Raw genomic sequence first — 26,230 nt, forward strand, 5'->3', positions numbered from 1 at the left:
GCCCACCAAGCCCCTGGCTGCCTGGACCGCTCTGACGGGGAAGGCACAGAGAGCAGGCGCAGCTTTTTGCTCCGGGCTTTTGTGGAACACCCGAGGGCTGGAACCTCGTGCAGCGCGGGCCGTGCTCCATATAGAACAGCCGGGAGCCTGAGCAGCGCAGACGGAGAAAGCAGCGTCAGCCCCTCCCGGCAGCGCCAGCCCGTCCCTGCAGCGCCAGCCCCTCCCTGCCCCGCAGAGCGACTGAACTAGCTACCTGAATGAGTCCACCTCCGCCTGCCTGTGTCAGGGCGGAAATGAGGCTCTGAAGAGACCGGCAAACAGAAGCCAAATAAACAAAGGGAACTGCCTCAGAAGGGACTGGTGCAACAGATTAAAATCCCTCTAGAAAACACCGACCACACCGGAAAGGGCGTGTAGATATCGAGAAGTGTAAGCTGGAACGAGGAGCTATCTGAAACTGAGCCGAACCCACACTGACCGCAACAGCTCCAGAGAAACTCCTAGATATAATTTTACTTTTTTCTTTTTTCTTTTTTATTATTTTTTCTTTTTTTATTTTTTCTCTTTTATTTTCCTTTAAAATCCCCTATTACTCCCCCATTACTCCTTAACTTTCATTTGCATAGATTTTTACGATTTTTTTAATTAGGGGAAAAAATTTTTTTTTTCTTTCTTTTTTTCTTTTCCTTTTTTTTTTCTTCTTCTTTTTTCTTTCCTTTTTCTCTTCTATTTTCTATTTTTCTTTTTCTCTTATTTCTTTTAAAGTCCTCTAGTACTCCTCTACTACTCCTTAATTTTCATTTTCAATACACTATAACCTTACAAAAAAAAAAAAAAAGAGAAGCCCTATTTTTAAACCGAAGATTATTCTCTCCCAATCTTGACTCTCTGTTTTCTACTTCAGAACACCTCTATTTTCTCCTTTCCCCTTCTCTTCCCAATCCAATTCTGTGAATCTTTGTAGGTGACTGGGCTACGGAGAACACTCTGGGAACAGACAGCTGCGTAGATCTGTCTCTCTCCTCTTGAGTCCCCCTTTTTCTCTTCCTGCTCATCTCTATCTCCCTCCTCCCTCTCCTCTTCTTCATGTAACTCTGTGAACCTCTCTGGGTGTCACTAACGGGGGAGAATCTTTTCGCCATTAACCTAGAAGTTTTCTTATCAGTGCTGTATAGTTGGAGAAGTCCTGAGACTACAGGAAGAATAAAACTGAAATCCAGAGGCAGGAGACTTAAGCCCAAAACCTGAGAACACCAGAAAACTCCTGACTACATGGAACTTTAAGTAATAAGTGACTGTCCAAAAGCCTCCATACCTACACTGAAACCAACCACCACCCAAGAGCCAATAAGTTTTAGAGCAAGACATACCACGCAAATTCTCCAGCAACACAGGAACATAGCCGTGAACGTCAACATACAGGCTGTCCAAGGACACACCTAACACATAGACCCATCTCAAAACTCATTACTGGGCACTCCATTGCTCTCCAAAGAGAAGAAATCAAATTGCACGCACCAGTACACTGATGCAAGCTTCCCGAACCAGGAAACCTTGACAAGCCAATCGTCTAACCCCACCCACTGGGTAAATCCTCCACAATAAAAAGGAACCACAGACCTCCAGAATACAGAAAGCCCACTCCAGACACAGCAATCTAAACAAGATGAAAAGGCACAGAAATACCCAACAGGTAAAGGAACATGAAAAATGCCCACCAAGTCAAACAAAAGAGGAGGAGATAGGGAATCTACCTGGAAAAGAATTTAGAATAATGAGAATAAAAATGATCCAAAATCTTGAAAACAAAATGGAGTTACAGATAAATAGCCTGGAGACAAAGATTGAAAAGATACAAGAAATGTTTAATAAAGACCTAGAAGAAATAAAAAAGTCAATTAAAAATGAATAATGCAATGAATGAGATCAAAAACACTTTGGAGGGAACCAAGAGTAGACTAACGGAAGCAGAAGATAGGATAAGTGAGATAGAAGATAAAATGGTGGAAATAAATGAAGCAGAGAGGAAAAAAGAAAAAAGGATCAAAAGAAATGAGGACAACCTCAGGGACCTCTGGGACAATGTGAAACGCCCCAACATTCGAATCATAGGAGTTCCAGAAGAAGAAGACAAAAAGAAAGGCCATGAGAAAATACTCGAGGAGATAATAGCTGAAAACTTCCCTAAAATGGGGAAGGAAATAGCCACCCAAGTCCAAGAAGCCCAGAGAGTCCCAAACAGGATAAACCCAAGGCGAAACACCCCAAGACACATATTAATCAAATTAACAAAGATCAAACACAAAGAACAAATATTAAAAGCAACAAGGGAGAAACAACAAATAACACACAAAGGGATCCCCATAAGGATAACAGCTGATCTATCAATAGAAACCCTCCAGGCCAGAAGGGAATGGCAGGACGTACTGAAAGTAATGAAAGAGAATAACCTACAACCTAGATTACTGTATCCAGCAAGGATCTCATTCAGATATGAAGGAGAATTCAAAAGCTTTACAGATAAGCAAAAGCTGAGAGAATTCAGCACCACCAAACCAGCTCTTCAACAAATGCTAAAGGATCTTCTCTAGACAGGAAATGCAGAAAGGTTGTATAAACGTGAACCCAAAACAACAAAGTAAATGGCAACGGGACCACACCTATCAATAATTACCCTAAATGTAAATGGGTTGAATGCCCCAACCAAAAGACAAAGATTGGCTGAATGGATACAAAAAGAAGACCCCTATATATGCTGTCTACAAGAGACCCACCTCAAAGCAAGAGACACATACAGACTAAAAGTGAAGGGCTGGAAAAAAATATTTCATGCAAACGGAGACCAAAAGAAAGCAGGAGTCGCAATACTCATATCAGATAAAATAGACTTTCAAATAAAGGATGTGAAAAGAGACAAAGAAGGACACTATATAATGATCAAAGGATCAATCCAAGAAGAAGATATAACAATTATAAATATATATGCACCCAACATAGGAGCACCGCAATATGTACGGCAAACACTAACGAGTATGAAAGAGGAAATTAATAGTAACACAATAATAGTGGGAGACTTTAATACCCCACTCACAACTATGGATAGATCAACTAAACAGAAAATTAACAAGGAAACACAAACCTTAAATGACACAATGGACCAGCTAGACCTAATTGATATCTATAGGACATTTCACCCCAAAACAATCAACTTCACCTTTTTCTCAAGTGCACACGGAACCTTCTCCAGAATAGATCACATCCTGGGCCATAAATCTGGTCTTGGAAAATTCAAAAAAATTGAAATCATTCCAGTCATCTTTTCTGACCACAGTGCAGTAAGATTAGATCTCAACTACAGGAAAAAAATTGTTAAAAATTCAAACATATGGAGGCTAAATAACACGCTTCTGAATAACCAACAAATCATAGAAGAAATCAAAAAAGAAATCAAAATATGTATAGAAATGAATGAAAATGAAAACACAACAACCCAAAACCTATGGGACACTGTAAAAGCAGTGCTAAGGGGAAGGTTCATAGCATTACAGGCTTACATCAAGAAACAAGAAAAAAACCAAATAAATAACCTAACTCTACACCTAAAGCAACTAGAGAAGGAAGAAATGAAGAACCCCAGGGTTAGCAGAAGGAAAGAAATCTTAAAAATCAGGGCAGAAATAAATGCAAAAGAAACTAAAGAGACCATAGCAAAAATCAACAAAGCTAAAAGCTGGTTTTTTGAAAAAATAAACAAAATTGACAAGCCATTAGCAAGACTCATTAAGAAACAAAGAGAGAAGAACCAAATTAACAAAATTAGAAATGAAAATGGAGAGATCACAACAGACAACACTGAAATACAAAGGATCATAAGAGACTACTACCAGCAGCTCTATGCCAATAAAATGGACAACTTGGATGAAATGGACAAATTCTTAGAAAAGTATAACTTTCCAAAACTGAACCAGGAAGAAATAGAAGATCTTAACAGACCCATCACAAGCAAGGAAATCGAAACTGTAATCAGAAATCTCCCAGCAAACAAAAGCCCAGGACCAGATGGCTTCACAGCTGAATTCTACCAAAAATTTAGAGAAGAGCTAACACCTATCTTACTCAAACTCTTCCAGAAAATTGCAGAGGAAGGTAAGCTTCCAAACTCATTCTATGAGGCCACCATCACCCTAATTCCAAAACCAGACAAAGATGCCACAGAAAAAGAAAACTACAGGCCAATATCACTGATGAACATAGATGCAAAAATCCTTAACAAAATTCTAGCAAACAGAATCCAACAACATATTAAAGAAATCATACACCATGACCAAGTGGGCTTTATCCCAGGAATGCAAGGATTCTTTAATATCCGCAAATCATTCAATGTAATACACCACATTAACAAATTGAAAGATAAAAATCATATGATTATCTCAATAGATGCAGAGAAAGCCTTTGACAAAATTCAACACTCATTTATGATTAAAACTCTCCAAAAAGCAGGAATAGAAGGAACATACCTCAACATAATAAAAGCTATATATGACAAACCCACAGCAAGCATCACCCTCAATGGTGAAAAATTGAAAGCATTTCCCCTGAAATCAGGAACAAGACAAGGGTGCCCACTCTCACCACTACTATTCAACATAGTGTTGGAAGTTTTGGCCACAGCAATCAGAGCAGAAAAAGAAGTAAAAGGAATCCAGATAGGAAAAGAAGAAGTGAAACTCTCACTGTTTGCAGATGACATGATCCTCTACATAGAAAACCCTAAAGACTCTACCAGAAAATTACTAGAGCTAATCAATGAATATAGTAAAGTTGCAGGATATAAAATTAACACACAGAAATCCCTTGCATTCCTATATACTAACAATGAAAAAACAGAAAGAGAAATTAAGGAAACAATACCATTCACCATTGCAACAAAAAGAATAAAATACTTAGGAGTATATCTACCTAAAGAAACAAAGGACCTATACATAGAAAACTATAAAACACTGATGAAAGAAATCAAAGAGGACACAAACAGATGGAGAAACATACCGTGTTCATGGATTGGAAGAATCAATATTGTCAAAATGGCTATTCTACCTAAAGCAATCTATAGATTCAATGCAATCCCTATCAAGTTACCAACAGTATTTTTCACAGAACTAGACCAAAGAATTTCACAATTTGTATGGAAATACAAAAAACCTCGAATAGCCAAAGTAATCTTGAGAAAGAAGAATGGAACTGGAGGAATCAACCTGCCTGACTTCAGACTCTACTACAAAGCCACAGTCATCAAGACAGTATGGTACTGGCACAAAGACAGAAATATAGATCAATGGAACAGAATAGAAAGCCCAGAGATAAATCCACGGACCTATGGACACCTTATCTTTGACAAAGGAGGCAAGGATATACAATGGAAAAAAGACAACCTCTTTAACAAGTGGTGCTGGGATAACTGGTCAACCACTTGTAAAAGAATGAAACTAGAACACTTTCTAACACCATACACAAAAATAAACTCAAAATGGATTAAAGATCTAAATGTAAGACCAGAAACTATAAAACTCCTAGAGGAGAACATAGGCAAAACAGTCTCCGACATAAACCACAGCAAGATCCTCTATGACCCACCTCCCAGAATATTGGAAATAAAAGCAGAACTAAACAAATGGGGCCTAATGAAACTTAAAAGCTTTTGCACTACAAAGGAAACTATAAGTAAGGTGAAAAGACAGCCCTCAGATTGGGAGAAAATAATAGCAAGTGAAGAAACAGACAAAGGATTAATCTCAAAAATATACAAGCAACTCCTGAAGCTCAATTCCAGAAAAATAAATGACCCAATCAAAACATGGGCCAAAGAACTAAACAGACATTTCTCCAAAGAAGACATACAGATGGCTAACAAACACATGAAAAGATGCTCAACATCACTCATTATTAGAGAAATGCAAATCAAAACTACAATGAGGTACCATTACACGCCAGTCAGGATGGTTGCTATCCAAAAGTCTACAAGCAATAAATGCTGGAGAGGGTGTGGAGAAAAGGGAGCCCTCTTACACTGTTGGTGGGAATGCAAACTAGTACAGCCACTATGGAGAACAGTGTGGAGATTTCTTAAAAAACTGGAAATAGAACTGCCATATGACCCAGCAATCCCACTTCTGGGCATACACACTGAGGAAACCAGATCTGAAAGAGACACGTGCACCCCAATGTTCATCGCAGCACTGTTTATAATAGCCAGGACATGGAAGCAACCTAGATGCCCATCAGCAGATGAATGGATAAGGAAGCTGTGGTACATATACACCATGGAATATTACTCAGCCGTTAAAAAGAATTCATTTGAATCAGTCCTAATGAGATGGATGAAACTGGAGCCCCTTATACAGAGTGAAGTAAGCCAGAAAGATAAAGAACATTACAGCATACTAACACATATATATGGAATTTAGAAAGATGGTAACGATAACCCTATATGCAAAACGGAAAAAGAGACACAGAAATACAGAACAGACTTTTGAACTCTGTGGGAGAATGTGAGGGTGGGATATTTCAAAAGAACAGCATGTATACTATTTATTGTGAAACAGATCACCAGCCCAGGTGGGATGCATGAGACAAGTGCTCGGGCCTGGTGCACTGGGAAGACCCAGAGGAATCGGGTGGAGAGTGAGGTGGGAGGGGGGATCGGGATGGGGAATACATGTAAGTCTATGGCTGATTCATATCAATGTATGACCAAAAAAAATAAATTAAAAAAAAAAAAAGAAGAATACACATGGAAGTTCTGTAAACTTACTTCATGAAGTGAACTCTCATAACTTTGTGTTTGTGATTTCTGCTTAGGAGCCCCACCTATTGTTTTGCCTTTAATAAAAAAAATTTGGGGGATGCTTTATTATGTATGGGGTTATGCTTCCCTGATAGCTCAGTTGGTAAGGAATCTGCCTGTAATGCAGGAGATCCCGGTTTGATTCTTGGATCAGGAAGATCTGCTGGAGAAGGGATAGGCTACCAATCCAGTATTCTTGGGCTTCTCTTGTGGCTCACCTGGTAAAGAATCTGCCTGCAACGTGGAAGACCTGGGTTCAGTCCCTGGGTTGGAAAGATCCCCTGGAGAAGGGAATGGCTACCCACTCCAGTATTCTGGCCTGGAGAATTCCATGGACTATATAGTCTATGGGGTTGCAAAGAGTCAGACACGACTGAGTGACTTTCACTTTCACTTTCATGATTAAGTCTGTCCAGAAAGAAATATGAAGGTATCATCTCTGCTTAAATATCCTAACTTTGCAAATAGAAACCACCAGCCTTCTATTCTTTAGAGTACTTAGGCAAAAATTAGGCTATGAATCTTCCTAATCAAATTCCCCAACTATGAAAATGTAATGCATTTAGAAAATTATCCTCTCTAGGAAATAACTATTCTTTAGTTGTCAGTATATGAATTGTGAATCAGTGTTCTTGTTCTTAGTTCTGAGTATGATGATTGGTTACTATTCTGCAGTGCCTGTGTGTGTGTGCTAAGTCGCTTCAGCTGTGTCCGACTCTGTGACCATGTGGACCATAGCCCACCAGGCTCCTCTGTCCATGAGGAGCAAGAATACTGGAGTGGGTTGTCATGCCTTCCTCCAGGGGATCTTCCCGACCCAGGGATTGAACCCACGTCTCTTACGTCTCCTGCATTGGCAGGTGGGTTCTTTACCACTAGTGCCATCTGGGAAGCCCATTCTGCAGTGTATTTTGGCTACTTTGATGGCTTAAGTACTCACTCATCACTTTTTTCTTCTGCTAATATGGCTTTCTTAAATTTAAAAAATGGTTCAAACTGAATATTTATCTTTAGCTGCTTTCACAAGAAGAGCTAAATTCAATGTTCTGAAAAAGAATGGACTATGACTAAAAAAACCCCTCTTCTATCTGCGAAGGTCCTCATCTTTTACTGGGTCTGTAGCTTCTGAAAAGATAGCCTGGTAGGGGAAGAAGAGGATGCTAAGCTAGATAATTATCTAGCCAATAACCAATCATCCTCAACAATTAATGTGATTACAGGTGTGCCTACATCCATTTGTCTTATAGCTACACCTGCCAAACTATTCCTGGGTTTACCACTTGTAAATCAACCAACCTCTGACCATCTTCAGAGAAGTGGTTGTATGCCATGGTGTACAGAGAGTATTGTAAAAAGTTTGACCGGAAGTTAAAGCATTTGAAAAGATGGAAAGGAAGTCACTCAGTTAAATTTGCTTTTATACACACTACCTCATTCAATTCCTTACAAAGACTCTATGTGGAGAGATTTTTATTACCATTTTTCAAATAAGTAATAGGCTTTGGAGGTAAAACAACATACTCAAGGTCACACCTCCAGTAAGCAGGACAATATACACAATTCTAGAGTGTCTATCTCTTTTACCCTTCTACACTAGCATTGCCAAAAATGTACAGCCAACTTATGAATTACAAATTTTGGAAGACATGGCTTCTCTAGGAAGACAGATGGGTGCTTAGTCCATTTGTAAAGGTAGCCAGAAAAAGAGATTCCAAAAAATAATATATAGCAATTCTCACTGTGAGAAAAATCTTTCTTTCACATAAAAAGTCTTTTTCTTTTAAAAAAGCAAAAATGGGATTTTGGCAATAAACTTCCTTGGAGATGTTGACAAAGTACCATTCTGACCCCAATGTATTTCATTCAGAAAGGAAGTGGTTGCTTAAATAAGTGTATAATGCAAAAGAGATTATACTTTGAATGACACTGAAAACTGAATTATAAACTGTGTATATAATTTTTAAGCACCGAAATCATGAAAGATGATAAATAAGCAAAAGGTAATCTTGCAGTTTCAGCTATTTCCTGGGGAAAATTAAGGAAGAAAAGGTTGCTTCATTATAAATCACTGGGAATAAAATTAACTTTCTTCTTCTTATTTATATCTTCTTATATTATCTTGCTCATTTTCAAGTTTGAGTAAAAGGATTTTAAAAATTATAATCTATTTTATAGTAATTTTACATTTATTTGATTCTGATCTTTTCTAATGAAACTTTCATCTCCTCTCATTTGCAACCTGAAGGTAGGTCACCAAACAGGATATAATGAAAAAAATCACTAAAATGATAGCTTGGCCTGTTTTTGAAAGAAGATATTTACAGGTTGCTAGGATCTGGGAAGTTACTGCAAAGTTCCCCAAAGTTAATTTTTCCTTTAATACATACTTATACACAGAGAGGAAAAAAATACCCTCTTAGCCATTCCCTTCTCCAGGGCATCTTTCTGACCCAGGGATCAAACCCGAGTCTCCCACATTGCAGGTGGATTCTTCACCACCTGAGCCATCAGGGAAGCCCTCTCAGAAGCAACGCAGAAGGCTAAAAAGGGTTGGAGACGGAAGTAAGGAGACATGATCTTTGGTCCTGGCTTGTCATTGGCCTGAGCTAAGGAATATCACTCAGCTTCCCTCAGGCTCAGTGTCCTTGCAGGCAGAAAGAAGATGGCATCTCTGTCCCACTTCAGCAACTGCCATGTGGTGAAAGTCCTTTATTCATCCAGCACTTGTTGGTGCTTATTGGGTTTTTCATGGAGCTATGAAGACAGATATAATTCTGTCTTTGAGAAACACACAGAGGGGAGATGTGATGTAAACTGGAATCTAGGGTCGAGTCACAGATGCTTCTGGAAGGGGAAAGTCCTGAGGTACAAATATGAGTTAGGGAGGAGAATGCAAGAAGAAAAGAACATTGCAGATAAAGGACACAGCATTACGTGAAGGTAAAGAGTACAAGATGATGGGGGACTTGTCAGTCATACAGTTGACTGAAACAGGAGAGGGAAACTCAAAGCTGAGGTGGGAAAGGTAGACAGAATCCAGATTATTGAGAGTTACACATGCTGGGCTATGGCTTTGCATTTTAGTCCCAAAGCAATGAGTGGAAGTGAGGGGCAATGCAGGATCATGAACAGGGAAAACACTCTGGTTTTTAGAAAACTCACTCTGAAGGCAGTATAGACAATGGCTCAGCAGCTGGGAAACTAATTCAGAGCCCATCACATTAATTCAGGTGAGAAACACACAGACCTAAATTAAGAGACTGGTGGCAAGAACGGAGAAGAACGAACAGTCTTGAGAGATGGCATGGAGGTAGAGCTGACAAAGTTTAATGTCTAACTACGGGTGTACAGGAGAATGGAAATGGTGTGAATCACAGGTTTCTGACTTGGCTGGGTAAACAGTGTGGTATTTCACAAGAAATAAAGAAGATAAAGTAGGTTTCTAGGGCTAGACAAGTCCAATTTTGGACACATTGAGCTCATTGTCCCTGTGGGTGATGTGCAGAAGGCAGCTGGCCATGTGAAATGCATTTGACAATTCTCTGAACTGTTCCAATGTGGATAATGTTACTTGAATTCAATTCTATATTTTCAGTATGTGTATTAACTCTTACAAGGCCACGAGGTAAATTAGTGTAAGGGGTTTATTCTAAGGGCTTCAAAAACTTAAGATAGCTCTCATTCTTTTACTGTATTTGTTTGTTAAACTGAAATTATTTAACTACCCACAACGTCATTTCTTTTGTGAGCTATCTCTGATGGTTTGTGGGTGCTTGTTCATGGTCATGTAGCTGGCGTCTGGACTGAATTAGAAAGGGTTACCCCACAGATGGAGACAGAAGACAGAACTCTGGAACCCTTCTTTCATGCAACCCCATTGCCCATCACATTTTCCTAAATGCATCCCTACTTCCAGCTGCCATGGGGTCATCAAGCCTTGGCTTAAATCACATGTCCTCTGGCTTCAGGTCCCATGATGAAAAATTTATGGAGTCCTGGACACATTACAAGTTTTACAGCTTTACAACTGAAATCCTTCTAGTCCTTCTGACCTACTGAAGGAAAGAAAATATGTTTTATTTTATTGGGATTCCCAAACATTTCTTTGAGTATATACATTTTCCCTATAGAATGTGTATGTTGCTTCCAGCAATGTGTTTCACATTACCTTGAAGAGCAGGGAAGCTCTGATAGAAGGAAACAACTTGGCTTTGTTGCCAGTACAAGAGGAAAAAAAAAAACAACTTGTAATTGGAAGCATGATAAAGTCTATGGATCATTAATTTCCCTTTCTCTTTGACTGAGGATACCTTATATGAGTCAATGACTGTATCCTAGTTTGTTTTAAAAATGGTACGTATCCCTGAACTAATCATATGCTGGCTTTTTGAGGGGAGGTCTTTTTACTAGCTTATACACACACACACATATATATAAATGTACTATGTATATATATATTTTCTTCCTAGAACCTTAAAATTATTCCATGTTCTTATTGCATGTTCTTATAAGGTAGCTCATGCTTGCTCATTTGCATCTGCGTCTTTGCAACCCCAAGGACTGTAGCCCATCAGGATCTTCTGTACGTGTGATTTTCCAGGCAAGAATACTATAGTGGGATGCCATTTCCTACTCCAGGGGATCTTCCTGACCCAGGGATCGAACCCACATCTCCTGAGTCTCTTGCATTGGCAGGCAGATTCTTTACCACTGTGCCACCTGTAGCTCAACACCCTTGAATTAAACATTTCCTGGATAACAAGCTTTCCAAATCTACGTCAAAGCCTAAAGTCTCTCTTTCTTCAGGGGATTATAAGTAATACTAGTTCAGATGTGGCTTGAAAACAAGGTATCTAAATGGGCTCACCTTGACAATGAAATCTGCTGTAAGTGGTCCAGCCATTCTCAGTATCTCTTTGTCTGGAAATTTCTGGAAGTCCACACTAGAATTGTCCACAAGAAAGATGCCTGTAGAGCTGAGACTGTTTTCACCTTTAGCCCCCTGGAGGGTTTTGGTTTCCAGATCTACATAATCAAACACAGGAAGAGGTAACAAAGATGTTCCCAGGCCTACCACAGACCACACGCAAGCACATCCCATACAAGGTCTAGAGCTACAATAGGGAGAAGCATCATTCTTTATATGGCTGACATATTTGAAATGTGATAGAAACAAAATAGATAGGCACTGCTGGATCACATAGGAATTGATGCAGCAAATGAAATTATTTTAAAACTTATTAACCAAGAATTCAGGGCTCCCTGTCAAAAAATCTTCAATTCCCTGGATAACTTCATTTGGGTACCCTACTTTACCACAACCATATTCTTTGGACTAAACCATCTCATCCCCCATATATCTTATTGATTTCAGTCTTTACAGCCCTCAGTCTTGAATTTACCCAGTAGTTTTCTTTTTTCTCTCTGAGACCCCGGGTACCTCTCTGAGTTCCTTAAGCACTCACTGGGTAATTTGATATTCATGTGTTACCTTGCAGTTATTGATAATTTCTGGCTACTTATTGCACGTGGGCTATTGTTCAAAATGAAAAAAAAAAACAAACAAAAAACTACAGTGGCTTAAAGACAGAAAACTAACTATCCTCTTTGCTTTTCTTTCTTTTAAAAATCCTTTTTAAATTCAGTCTTGGGTACTTATATGGCATCTCATAAGAACTTAGGATGGAGAGAAGAACTTCTGGATCCCTGGAGCATTCCAATCTGAATTTGCCCAGTGACAAAGCCTAGGCAGCATCTTTTGTTTTAGGAAATCAGAGCATGCTAGGGAGGAGGGTAATTTTGATATATATTTCAAAGCAGGTTAAATTCTCATGTGATTGAGTATTTTAGAATAATTGCCTGCTGCATAAAGAAACATGGTTCAGTTCAGTCAGTTCAGTCCCTCAGTTGTGTCCGACTCTTTGAAACTCCAATGGACTGCAGCAGGCCAGGCCTCCCTGTCCATCACCAACTCCCGGAGTTGACTCAAACTCATGTCCATTGAGTCAGTGATGCCATCTAACCATCTCATCCTCTGTCGTCCCCTTCTCCTCCCACTTTCAATCTTTCCTAGCATCAAAATCTTTTCCAATGAGTCAGCTCTTCGCATCAGGTGGCCAAAGTATTGAAGTTTCAGCTTCAACATCAGTCCTTCTAATGAATATTCAGGACTGATTTCCTTTAGGATGCACTGGTTGGAGCCCCTTGCAGTCCAAGGGACTCTCAAGAGTCTTCTCCAACACCACAGTTCAAAAGCATCAAATTCTTCAGTGCTCAGCTTTCCTTATAGTCCAACTCTCATATCCATACATGACTACTGGAAAAATCACAGCTTTGGCTAGATGGACCTTTGTTGGCAACGTAATGTCTCTGCTTTTTATATGCTGTCTAGGTTGGTCATAACTTTTCTTCCAAGGAGTATGCATCTTTAATTTCATGACTGCAGTGACCATCTGCAGTGATTTTGGAGCCCAGAAAAATAAAGTCTGTCACTATTTCCACTGTTTCCCCATCTATTTGCCATGAAGTGATGGGACCAGATGCCATGATCTTAGTTTTCTGAATGTTGAGTTTTAAACCAACTTTTTCACTCTTCTCCTTCACTTTCATCAGGAAGCTCTTTAGTTTTTCTTCGCTTTCTGCCATAAAGGTGGTGTCATCTGCATATCTGAGGTTATTGATATTTCTCCCGGCAATCTTGATTCCAGCTTGTGCTTCATCCAGTCCAGTGTTTCTCATGATGTACTCTGCATACAAGTTAAATAAGCAGGGTGACAATATACAGCCTTGACACACTGCTTTCCCGATTTGGAACCAGTCTGTGTTCCATGTCCAGTTCTAACCGTTGCTTCCTGACCTGCATACAGATTTCTCAAGAGTCAGGTCAGGTGGTCTGGTATTCTGATCTCTTGAAGAATTTTCCTCAGTTTGCTGTGATGCATACAGTCAAAGGCTTTGGCATAGTCAATAAAGCAGAAATAGATGTTTTTTTTGGGAAATCTCTTGTTTTTTCAATGATCCAATGGATGTTGGCAATTTGGTCTCTGGTTCCTCTGCCTTTTCTAAATCTACCTTGAACATCTGGACGTTCACGGTTCACATACTGTTGAAGCCTGGCTTGGAGAAATTTGAGCATTACTTTGCTAGCATGTGAGATGAGTGCAATTGTACGGTAGTTTGAGTATTCTTTGGCATTGCCTTTCTATGGGATTGGAATGAAAACTGACCTTTTCCAGTCCTGTGGCCACTGCTGAGTTTTCCAAATTTGCTGTCATATTGAGTGCAGCACTTTCACAGCATCATCTTTTAGGATTTGAAATAGCTCAACTGGAATTCCATGACCTCCACTAGAAACATGGATGGACTAAGTCTAACAATGGTTTTAAAACTTGCACAAAGACCTTTGCTTTTAGCAGGGTTGTTTAGCAGAAACAACCCCTGGTAGGGTAGGGATCTGGGTCCCCTAGTCATTTAGTCAGAATGACTCCCCTCTTGTATGTTCTGTAGATTGAGGTTTTGGAGTTAAGGACAGTTTGAGGTTTCTGGAGGCACTAAGATATCCAGTATAGTTACACTAAATTACTCTAGATGTTGCCTACTTCAGGTTTCCCACCAGAAGGAATAGCAATGGGTAGGAAATGGTGTCCAATTAATGCCCTTGTCCCAGATGAACTCAAGCAGCCCTTCTCTGGGAGTAGGTCTGGCCTTCCACCCAGGCAACAGTGCAGGGAGGACCTCATAGAAGAATATAAGGCACATGGAGACAACACGGAGTGGGACAAGCATAGTGGTTATCATCAGAGGAAAGCAATTGCTCTGTGTCTCTTCTCCCTAGCCTTCCCTCCTCCAGCTGCCTTTGCTAATTTGTGGAGGGATCTCCAGGACATAAATTAACTTAGTTTTGGAAAACTCATGAAGATCTAAGCCTGAGTATCTGATTCAATTTCATCACCAGGCCTCCCAGCTATCTTTCCCAAGATACTTGTGACTAAAGATGGGCTGGGCCTGGAAAGACTATCTACTCACGTCCTGGAGTGTGTGTTAGTCACTTAGTTGTGTCCAACTCTTTGCGATTCCATGGACTGTAGCCTGCTAGGCTCCTCTTTCTGTGGAATTCTCCAGGTGAGAATACTGCAGCAAGTAGCCATTCCCTTCTCCAGGGGATCTTTTTGACTCAGGGATCGAACCCGGGTCTCCTGCATTGCAGGCAGATTCTTTACCATCTGAGCCACCAGGGAAGCCCCCTAAATATTTACAACTGGACTCACATTGGGCCACCTTCTGGGACTGAAGGATGAAAGGCTTGCAAGAAAAACAGGGCAACATTTATTCACACATTTATTTTACTGAGTTATATTGCAAATACCAAAACTTCCTTAGTTATACATATGCTATCAATAGTATGCCTGTTGGCAGAAAAAGCAGATTCTGTTTTGCTTTTCATCATTTATGATTATCATTTGAAGCTTCACCTATCCAATCTCTAGAGTAATTAAACCAAACAAAGCCGTTCTTCAGCTTCTTAGTAATCATACAATTAGGAAGTCTGGGATGCCACTACATTTACAAAAATGAATTTTCCTCTTACATCTATTCCTTTGGGTGGGTCCTTTCTTCTGCAATGAGGAATAAGTCCCCCATTTGGTGATGGACTGGTCTAGACTTTTTATTTTAGCCCCTCATTGCACAGAAAAATACTTTTTTTGACTGAGGTTGTTATACCAGCAGTTAATTCTGTCCAGTTCTCAAGGGGAAAAACAAATCATTTGAATGGTAATAGTGTACAAACATATATCATCCTTGGACATGTGAACAATATATTTTGGGGAGTTGTTCAGGGTTAAAAAAGGACTTGAATCCATATAAGGTGGTTTCCCAGAGTCTTTTGACTTTGCCTGGACTGTACCTTACTTATTCCTTTATGTCACATGACCTCTCATCCCACCTTTCCCATGAAATGCAATTATTTTTATTTTTAGAAAGACTTCAGTAGGCTCTCTGAACTTTCACAGGCTCCAATTTGTCTCCCTCTTGTTTGTCTTTCTGGAATGATTTCATTTATAATCCAATTGCCAAAAGATAATGCTTGCTACCTAAATTGGCTTCTTAGGCAAGTGTGTGGGAGGGAAGAGAGAGCAGAAGATGATAGATGGCTCTGGAGGAACCTAGGAACAGTCACAGCGGAGGAGATCAGAAACGCTCAAGGGACCAACTGAAGAGAAGTCTTTCAGTGGAAGTGAATTTTGCAGAGAATGCTGGCATATCCTCTCCTATTCTCTCCCGGGTTTATAGCCTATAATTTTCTGCTTGTGATTTACAAGTCTCCATCTAAACAACACTACACGGCAAAAAAAAAAAAAAAAAAAGATGTGGCTATGTACTGCTGGCTTGGCATGACTAGAGATCAATTCTTGCCCAGGCTCTGGTGGGACCCTGCTACCATTTGATCTTTGGGGTTATGATTACCCTTCAATCCTGAATTCCAAAAGCTATCTTCAAGATGTTGGGGTCTTGCATTATCTTTTCTACCTGGTGTGCTTAATGAGACCACATAGTTCTCTTTAAATGCCATTGGGTTAAGATTGTGAGGAGTTTCTATGTTCCTCTGAGTTGATGACGTAATGGAGCATGACAGTAGAAATTAAAAAGAATGAAGAAGAGGGAGAGAAGGTTGGAAAGAAGAAGAAAAACAAGAGGTGAGGCAAGGAAAAGACTGAGATTGACTGAAGAGGAAGAAGAGAGAGAATGAGAAATAACATTCACAAAACCATAAACATGTGCTTAACTCAGGAACAATCTATTGGAAGCATCAATTTTGTATCTTTCAGGATGACTGTGGTTAGAGGTAATTACCAGAGAGGTTTCTGCTATCTCCTAGGCAACTGAAAGAGAAATAGAAGTATTCAAAATATCATATTATGATAGAGAATTAAGATTTGTATTCCTAAATCTTAATCTTTTCTGGGGGAAAAAAAAACAGAACAATAATGACTAAAATTCCCCATATCCAAAAGTCAACAACTGAGTTTACTTACACAGGTGATCAGGTCCTTTTAAGACAAGACGGATATGTCTGCTTCCATAGGGAATACCAACCACTGTGTTGTCCACTAGAGAGAAACAAAGCAGAATCTTAAAGCACGTAATTTGATACAAAATTACTGATTGTGTCTTATGTAAGGCACTGATTTACAAACACCCCCAAATGACAATCTTTTAAAAATGTGTTTAAAATCTGAACACCAATATGTGGGAATCAAAATTTCCACTTTCTACAAAATAAAATACGTTGAAAAAGCTGGTCACTTGCTAATTCATGGGGATCTGGCCTTTGAAAAAAAAAATACATGAATTTTGACATATTGAAAAACGAATTTACAAGTGTTCATTTCTAATTTTAAAACCTGATCCTGCATCCTCATATTTTAAACTGGAGCAACTGTGTAGAATTACAAAAAGAAAGTAAGTTCTAATGCTCTAAAGAAGATTTTATTATATTAAAATCTGATCTGTATTTCCCTCGGGCAAAGTGAGTATGTTGGATGAGTACCACAGATAAGAAGGCACTATCTTGTATTTTTTCAACTTTCTAGGTCAGAAATCATGCTTTCCATCCTTTAATATCCTTCACACTATCAACAGCTAATACTATATTTTGTGAGTGTCCCATAAATGTTTATTAACATCCCCCCAACATTTCCTCTTGATTTTGAAAATTTTTAGAAATTGACTGAATTAGAGATTATTTTAGAAATTATTCGATTTTCATCCTATTTGAAAACTGAGCCACAATTCAGTGGAAGCACTCCCCAAACCTACATTTGCTAAAAAATTAGAGGAATATAACATGTATCCCAAACACATCATAGGCGTGCTCATTTAGAACTCTATTTGTGAAATGAATCCTTTATATTTGCATGGCACTGAAGAATTTCACTTTCCCCTAAACTTTACTATTTATTCCATCACCCCAAACTTATAATACGGGCAAAGAGGATGCTACCATTCTGATTTGATGACAAAGAAATGAGGCCTCTGAGAAGTATAGTTAAGTAATGGAAGGTCAAAGATCAGGAGGGCATTTCAGAAGACAACAGAAAGGCAGGTATTTTCAAACTCATCAGCATATTCAGAAACTCTGTGGGATTCTCTGTTTCACATCTTTCCAGCATTACACATTACCATCCTATCTATCACTGAAAGAATTTCATTTAAGTAAAAGAATCCCCAAAGCTAGCCAATTTCTCTGAACCTTAACATTATCATCCTGTCTTTGGGAGAATTTAATTTCAACAAATGAATTTCAGACATTCTCTAACTTCTCTGACTCTTAGTTTCTTTGTTTGTAAAACAGTGAAACCAACACTTAACTCACAATACTGCTGTTAGCAGATGTAAGTATGACTATAGATATGTATACTAAGCAGACATATAGTCTGGAACACAGTAGGTATTTTGTAAATATCATTTTATCTGTCTATTCCAAGTCTCCTTAAGGACAGCGACTGAAATGCTGTTTACTTTGATGATGTTTTTAAATGCTCCAAGGCCCAGAGCTCATAGCCAGCTGAATGAGAAAGAAGAATCATATGCTCTCAATTTCTTCCCTAAAAGGTTACATTTATCAAGTTTTCTACAATATTGAACATTCTACACACATTACAACCTTTTAGTTGTTTTTTAATGCCAGGCACTGTTAAAGAATAGGCTGGGTTTTGGATAGCCAAGAGTTTGTGGCACAGAAGAACAAAATATGTAAGGGGAATACAGAAAAGGAAAAACAAACGTTGAGACTGGGCCCACAGACCTTTAAACATCTTGCATTAAGCCATGGGTTTTTAAGCTTATAAAAGAAACTCAAAGCAGTTAAAACAATGGGCTTTCTAGAAATAGAAAGTCTTTGTTTATCCACAGGTCAAGTAAAGTGCAAGTAAAAGGAAAGCTCTCTGGCCCTGCAGTGCTCAGCAGTGGGCTTCTGACCCCCACATGTTCTGTTGAGAAGTGACTCACTTTCCACATGCGGGGGCATTAACCCAATTAACCCAAGCTTTTGGCTGGCACAGCCACCTTTGTACACTCCCCAAGGAAGATGGGGAAGAGCCTAGAAGGTTGTTGGGGGAAGACGGTAGGATGGAGAGAGTAGACCAGGCCAGATAGAATGTCTCCAGATTGCCCTCTGTCCTTGCCATGTCAAAGAGAAATACAGAGAACTTGGGCTAGTGCCAGCTTGAACAGTCAGCAACGCACCCAGCATCAGGTGGAGGAAGAGTCCTCACTTATCCTCCTATGGTGCTATAAAGGGTGAGCAGACAACTAGGAGGTCATCAGGCAACTGCCAAATTCATTATTTTATTCCATAGATATTATTTGAGTGTCTCCTAGTATCAGGCTTCATGTTGTTTAGTTGCTAAGTCGTGTCTGCATCTTTGTGACCCCAAGGACTGAAGCATACTAGGCTCCTCCGTTCATGGGATTTCCCAGGTAAAAATCCAGGAGTGGGTTGCCATTTCCTTCCTTAGGGGATCTTCCCAGCCCAGGGATAGAAGTCGCATCTCCGACATTGCAGGCAAACTCTTTACTGCTGAGTCATTAGGGAAGCCCACATATCAGGCACATATTCAGTGACAAAGAAGACAAACCATCAGTCCTACATTATGGTTCCTACAAAAGGGACCTAAGATAAAATATGCAGGGGAATACCACATATCATAGTCCAATCATGGAAATTCCCAAGCACATTAGTTTCTTAAGATCCCTGAACCAAAGAATTCCATTTCACTCTGTTTAACTAGTGTGTTCCCAATGTGTTTACCCATGGAAACTTTTTATGTATCGTCTTTTCACACTAGCTGATACATCTCAGAATATACTTTGAGAAATGGTGCTCTTCATTTGGCAAAAAGCAAGATAGGAAAAAAATTAATTTTATTTGCCACATATTGATAAAAAGCCAGTCTTTGAGTTGTACTAATAACTGTCTCATTAGATGATAAATTCTCAATGATTAGGGATGAGTTGGAAGATTCTTCTACTTGCTGTCTAATACAGTATGGTGCACAGAGAGGTGTTTAAGAGGCTGGAGAAGAGGGAGTGGAGGAAAGGGAATCCTCCTCCACTGTGTGGGAAAGTAAACTGGTGCAGCCACAATGGAGAACAGTATGGAGGTTCCTTAAAAAACTAAAAATAGAGCTTCCATATGATCCAGCTATTCCGCTCCTGAGCATATATCCAATGAAAACCAAAATTCAAAAAGATACATGCAACTCAATGTTCTTGAAGAAGGAAATGGCAACCCACTCTAGTATTCTTGCCTGGAGAAACCCATGGACAGAGGAGCCTGGCAGGCTATGGTCTGTGGGGTCACAAGAGTTGGACACGACTTAGTGACCAAATCACCACTAACTCAATGTTCATTGCAGCACTATTTACAACAGCCAAAACATGGAAGCCAACTAAATGCCTGTCAATAGATGAATGGATAAAGAAGATTCCAATGCACAATGGACTATTACTTAGCCATAAAAAATAATGAAATAATGCCATTTGCAGCAATATGGATGAACCCAGAGATTATCATACTAAGTGAAATAAGTCAGACAAACATCATGTGATATCACTTCTATATGGGATCTTAAAAAAAATACAAATGAACTTATTTATGAAATAGAAACAGACTCACAGATACAGAAAACACACTTATAATTACCAAAGGGGATAGCAGGTAGGGGAGGGAGATAAACTAGGAGTTTGGGATTAATATATATATATACACACTTACTATATTTAAAATAGATAAACAACTAGGACTACATAGCACAGGGAGCTATATTCAATATCTTGCAATAACCTATAATGGAAAATAATCTGAAAAAGAATACATATATATGTATGTGTTTGTATAACTGAATCACTTTGCTCTATAAGTGAATCACCTTGCTATATACATAAAACTAACACAACACTGCAAATTAACTATACTTCAATTAAAAATGGTTAAAAAAAGACACTGGAGAATGTGTGAGAAGGCTGGTTTTATCACCTGCTTCATCAACAATTAATTTGGTTGGTATGGCTAGGAAGGTAGGTGGCCACATTCTTTCTTACCGTGCTGTGCATTTCTTGGATGACTTTCCCACAAAGGCACACTGCCCTATGATCAAATGAATCTGCTCTAATCTGTTCTGGCTTTGTTGACAGAGCCATGACGCCAATCATTGGAACATATTTTTAGGTTATTAGTGAACAATTCTGACTTCCTTCAGAAATCAGATAATCTCTCTCAGTTAAAGAGACAACTTTTCCATGGGAATCATAAATTCTGTCATTTCACATTTATAGGATGTAAAATCGCTTTCTCAAAAAACTGTTCTCAAGAATTTTACCTAAAATATTTCCTCAAAAATCTACAAATGTATGTACATTTCACATCTTTCAATAAACATTAAAAAAATAAACATTTTATATTTTTTAATTTTGTCATATATGGATTTATTCATGTGATCCATTGCTGTATCAGAAAAATTGACAATAATAATTTTTTAAAAGACAGGATTTCCTATCCTGATATCTGAGCTTGTCTGATTTTTAGACCCGTTGGTAAGTTTCATGCTTTTAAAGTTTCTTCTCTGTAAGCTTAGGAAGCTGATAGTTAATCTTCTTATTATTTTTTAAATGAAAGAGCCATTGTTAATACAGTTGGCTACAGATGAAAATAATGTGCTAATGGAAGCAACCTAAATGTCCATTGACAGATGAATGGATAAATACGATGTATAATATATAGATGAAAACAGTGCAATACTACACCGCTATAAGAGAGAATGAAATAATGCCATTTTTAGCAATATGCAGGGATATCGAAATTATCATACTAAGCAAAGTAAGTCAGACAGAGAAAGGCAAATATCATATGATATCACTTATATGTGGAATCTAAAATATGACACAAATGAACTTATTTATAAAACAGAAACAGACTCACAGATGTAGAAAACAAATTTATGGTTAACAGAGGGGAAAGGGGGTGGGGGAGGGATAAATTAGGAGTTTGGGATTAGCAGATACAAACTACTATGTACAAAATAGATAAACAGCAAGGTCCTACTGTATAGCACAGGGAACTACATTCAATACAGTAATAAACAATAATAGAAGAGAATATGAAAAAGAATATATATACACATACATAAAATGATATTTATATTATATATACACACACATACATATATAGGCTTCCCTGGGGGCTCAGATGTAAAGAGTCCACCTGCAATGCGGGAGACCTGCATTTAATCCCTGGGTTGGGAAGATCCCCTGGAGGAGGGCATGGCAATCCACTCCAGTATTCTTGCTGGGAGAATCCCCACAGACAGAGGAGCCTGGTGGGCTACAGTCCATAGGGTCGCAAAGAGTTTGACACGACTGAGCGGCTAAGCACAGCACGCGCTCGTGCATACACACACACACACACACACACACACACACACACACACACGTGTAACTGAATCACTTTGCTCTATACCAGAAACTAACACTATATTGTAAATCAACTATACTTAAGTAAAACAATAGTTTGTCAATCTTTTTTTTCTTTTTTTAAATATTTAGTCATGCCATATGGCATGCAGGATCTTAGCTCCCCAACCAGGGAGATCCAACCCACACCCTTGGCAGTGTAGTGTGGAGTCCTAACCACTGGACTGCCAGGGAATTCCCAATAGTCTGCCAATCTTGAGGAAATCTGAATGGCTTATTTCTTCTCTTCATGACAACTTTATTAAAATATATACAACAAACTAAGGTGAGACTGAGGGTTTGAGTCTTTCAAAACCTCTCCCCCCCTACTGTTTATCAGCACTTGCACAATGGAGGATGCATAGTGGACAGGCCAGACAAGCTGTAGCCTTCTCTCCAGCTGAGGAACTTCATCCCTACAGGTGCCTAGGTCAAAAACTTTGGAGACACCCTTGAATTCACCTTTACCTCTAATCAGTTACCAAGTCCTATTGTCACTAGAATCAAAATATCATATTTAATTGATTCTAAGAGGTACAATTGTTTACATCAGAATATAGACATATGTATATATATAAAGTCAGAATGCACTGCACCGTCAATAGCATTTATATTCTCTCTCACAGAGGTAGTATCCCTGTCACAGTTATCTTTGCCTACACAGGTACCAACCAACATCAAAACAGGCAATACATCAAATTTGCAAAATGGATGTCAGCAGCTTGGAAGAAGATGACAAGACAATAGTGGAATACGGTATTTAACCTCTTGGAATCAAATTGTTGTGGGAGTTGTAAGGAGATAAGGAATCAAAAGCACTTAACAACGTTTCCAAAGTGGGAGCCAAAAGCAGGCTACTTCTACATAATCGCAAAACTGAATCAAGAACCCAGGGTTAAAACTTCTGTTTCCTGTCAAGATGAAGGAACAGGGCCCAGGCTTAACCTCCTGTCTGAAACAATCAAGAAGTCAGAAAAAAACTATGAAATATTGACTTTCAAGACCCTGAATATTAAGCAAAAAAAAGGACAGCAATTTCAGGGATTCAGGAAAACAAGAGAAGAACCTTAACATTGCCCAGCCTTGAAAGACTTTTCCAGGCCATCCATGGAAGTGGGAACTGGGATAGAGCTTGGAGGCTTCCCTGAGTTAAGGAGACAAAGCTAAGGGTCCAAAGACATCAAGGTGACTAGAGTTTGAAGGACAGGTTATCCCTCTGTGTCCAGAGAGAAGAGAGTAATATATAGGCAACTCTGAAGATTTAAGACCATTCCTTTTAGGTGTTCAGCAGTGATCAATATACTAATCAGTACATGTATGTGAAAAAGCAACCTGAGGCCAGGAAAAGAACTACACAAATAGGGAAACACAAAATAGAACCAACACAAATTCTACGACTGGGAATATATTCTTCCAGCAGTCAGGCTGGAAAATTAAATAATTCATGGAACACTGAGTATTCAGAAGAGTCTTGTCTCAGTAGCAGGGCACATTAGTTACCACTAATCCAAATGTAGCTTTGGTCCATCTATCAAATTTTAAGAACCAAAAGGATCAAACTGATTACAAGTAACTGCTTCTAGAGCGAAAGTCAGGAATATTTATAGGAATATGAAAATGTCTAGTATCCAAGAAGATAAAATTTGCAGTGTCTGAAATTAGGTAAAAAATTACCCAGCATTCAAAGAAACTCCCTCAAATACACTCATACTTGAAAACAAAAATAAATCAATTAAAACAGTTACTGTAACTCTATCCCTTATGTTGAAAAGCTTAAGTAAAAACAACAACAACAACAACAAAAACTCCAGGTCCAAAGAATTTCACTGGTAAATACCACCAAGCACATGAAGAAGAAGTAACATCAATCTGTTCCACTAAACACGTTCTCTTCCACTAAACAGAAGAGAAGTGAACAGACTTCCCAATTCATGGTATGAGGTCAGCATCATGCTGATACCAAAACCAGACAAAGATGGTATAAAAAAAGGACAAAATGGACAACTATCTCTCATGAACAAAGATATTAAAAACTCACAAACAATATACTGGAAAATCAAATTCAGTAATTTATATAAAGAATAACATATCATGATTTAGTTGAGTTGAGTTTATCTCAGGAGTACAAGGTTGATTATCTGAAAATCAATTAATGTTATCCATTATAATAAAAGTTTAAGGAACTTTCACATGATCATATCAGTTGAGGTAGAAAAAGCATTGGACAAAACTGAACATCCATTCAAGAGAATAATGCTCAGCAGATTAGGAATAGAACAGAAATTCTTCAAGGTGATAAAGAGCATTTACTAAAAAACCTACAGTTAACATCATACTCAATGGTGTAAAACTGAATGCTTTCCCCCTTAAGATTGTCAGTAAGTTAAGAATAGCCATTCTTGCCATATCTGCTCAACATCATATTGGACATCCTTGCCAGTATGATAAGGCCATAAATAAATAAGTGGTTTACAAATAGAAAAGGAGAAACTAAAGCCATCCTTATTTGTAAACAACATGATTGTTTATGCAGAAAATTAAAAAACTCTCAGAATGATTAAGTGAGTTTAGCAAGTTCACAAAATAGCCAAAATAAACTAGTAATACACAACTGGAAACTGAAATAGAAAGTATGATGCCCTTTGTAATAGCTGCAAAATATTGAAAGAGGTATAAGTCTAACTAAAATATATGCTGAAAATTAAAAAAAGACTAATGAAGCAATCAAAGAAGATCTAAATAAATGCCTAGCCATGAAGCGCTCATAGGTTGATATCGTCACATATAAAATATATCAATTCCCTCCAAATCAACCTATAGAATAAAATTAAAAGTCCCAGCAAGATTTTCTGTATATATGGATATATTGTAAAATTTATATGGAAGGTCAAAGGACTTAGTATATAATAGCCAAAATGAGTTTGAAAGGGAGAATAAAATTAGAGAGATCAAACTACCTGATTTTAAGGCTTAAAGCTACAGTAACTAAGACAATGTAGTATTGGTGAAAGAACTGGCACAAAGATCAGAAGAGAGAGCCCAGAAATAGACCCACACTGAAACAGACAATGAATTTCTGATAGTTTTGAAAACAATTTAAGGGAGAAAAGATCAACTTTTCAACAAATGGCTGAAAGAATTGGACATCCTTAAACAAAAAATTCAACGTACACATAGAACTTATACTTTATATAAAAATTAACTGAAAAGAGGTCATAGATCTAAAGGTAAAATATAAAACTATAACTCTTTCAGAAGAAGACACAGAAGAAAGTTTTGTGACCTGGGATTGGGTAAGGAGTTCTTGGATATGACATTAAAGGCACCATCCATGGGAAGAAAAAAATAAACTGGTATTCATCAAAATTCAAAGCTTTTGCTTTGTGAAAGATAAAGTTGAACAACTTTGAAAAAAGAAGGTATAAATATTTTTAAGTTGCAAATCCAACAAAGGACTTGTTCTTAGCAGATGTAAACTCTCTACACTCAACAGGAGGAAACCAAAAAGCTTGTTTTAAAAATTGGCAAGTAACTTTAATTAATACTACATCAAGGAGGAAATAAGCACATGTGTGACCAGCAGAATAATTCCTCACCCTTCCTTTTGCCAAAGGCGTCCATATCCTAAGCCCTAGAACCTATGAATATGTTACATGAAAGGGGGGAATTAAGGTTGCTGATGAAATACGTTGCTAATCAGCTCACCTTAAAATAGAAAGAGCATCTTAGATTATCTAGGTAGGCCTAATATAACCATAAAACTTCTTTAAACTGGAAGAGGGAGGAAAAAGAGGTGGTTGGAGTCATAGAAAGATCTGAAGATGCTATGTTACTGGCTTTGAAGATGCCAAGGCTTGTAGAGAGCCTTCAAAAGCTGAA

The 26,230-nt window shown here is 38.4% G+C and overlaps 1 protein-coding gene across 4 annotated transcripts in view; it reads right to left on the reverse strand.

The window, feature by feature from the left end:
- ADAMTSL1 (ADAMTS like 1) overlaps positions 1-26,230 on the reverse strand; it is a 1,078,174-nt gene that overhangs the window by 279,572 nt on the left and 772,372 nt on the right. For all 4 annotated transcript variants that reach the window (XM_043891080.1, XM_043891079.1, XM_043891082.1 and 1 more), the window contains 2 exons: positions 16,876-16,950; positions 11,709-11,866 (listed from right to left, as the gene is read on the reverse strand). In XM_043891080.1, coding sequence (XP_043747015.1) covers positions 11,709-11,866; positions 16,876-16,950 — 233 coding nt within the window. The remainder of the gene's footprint in view (positions 1-11,708; positions 11,867-16,875; positions 16,951-26,230) is intronic.

Source organism: Cervus elaphus, chromosome 29 (assembly GCF_910594005.1).
Source record: "Cervus elaphus chromosome 29, mCerEla1.1, whole genome shotgun sequence".
NCBI classification, from domain to species: Eukaryota; Metazoa; Chordata; class Mammalia; order Artiodactyla; family Cervidae; genus Cervus; species Cervus elaphus.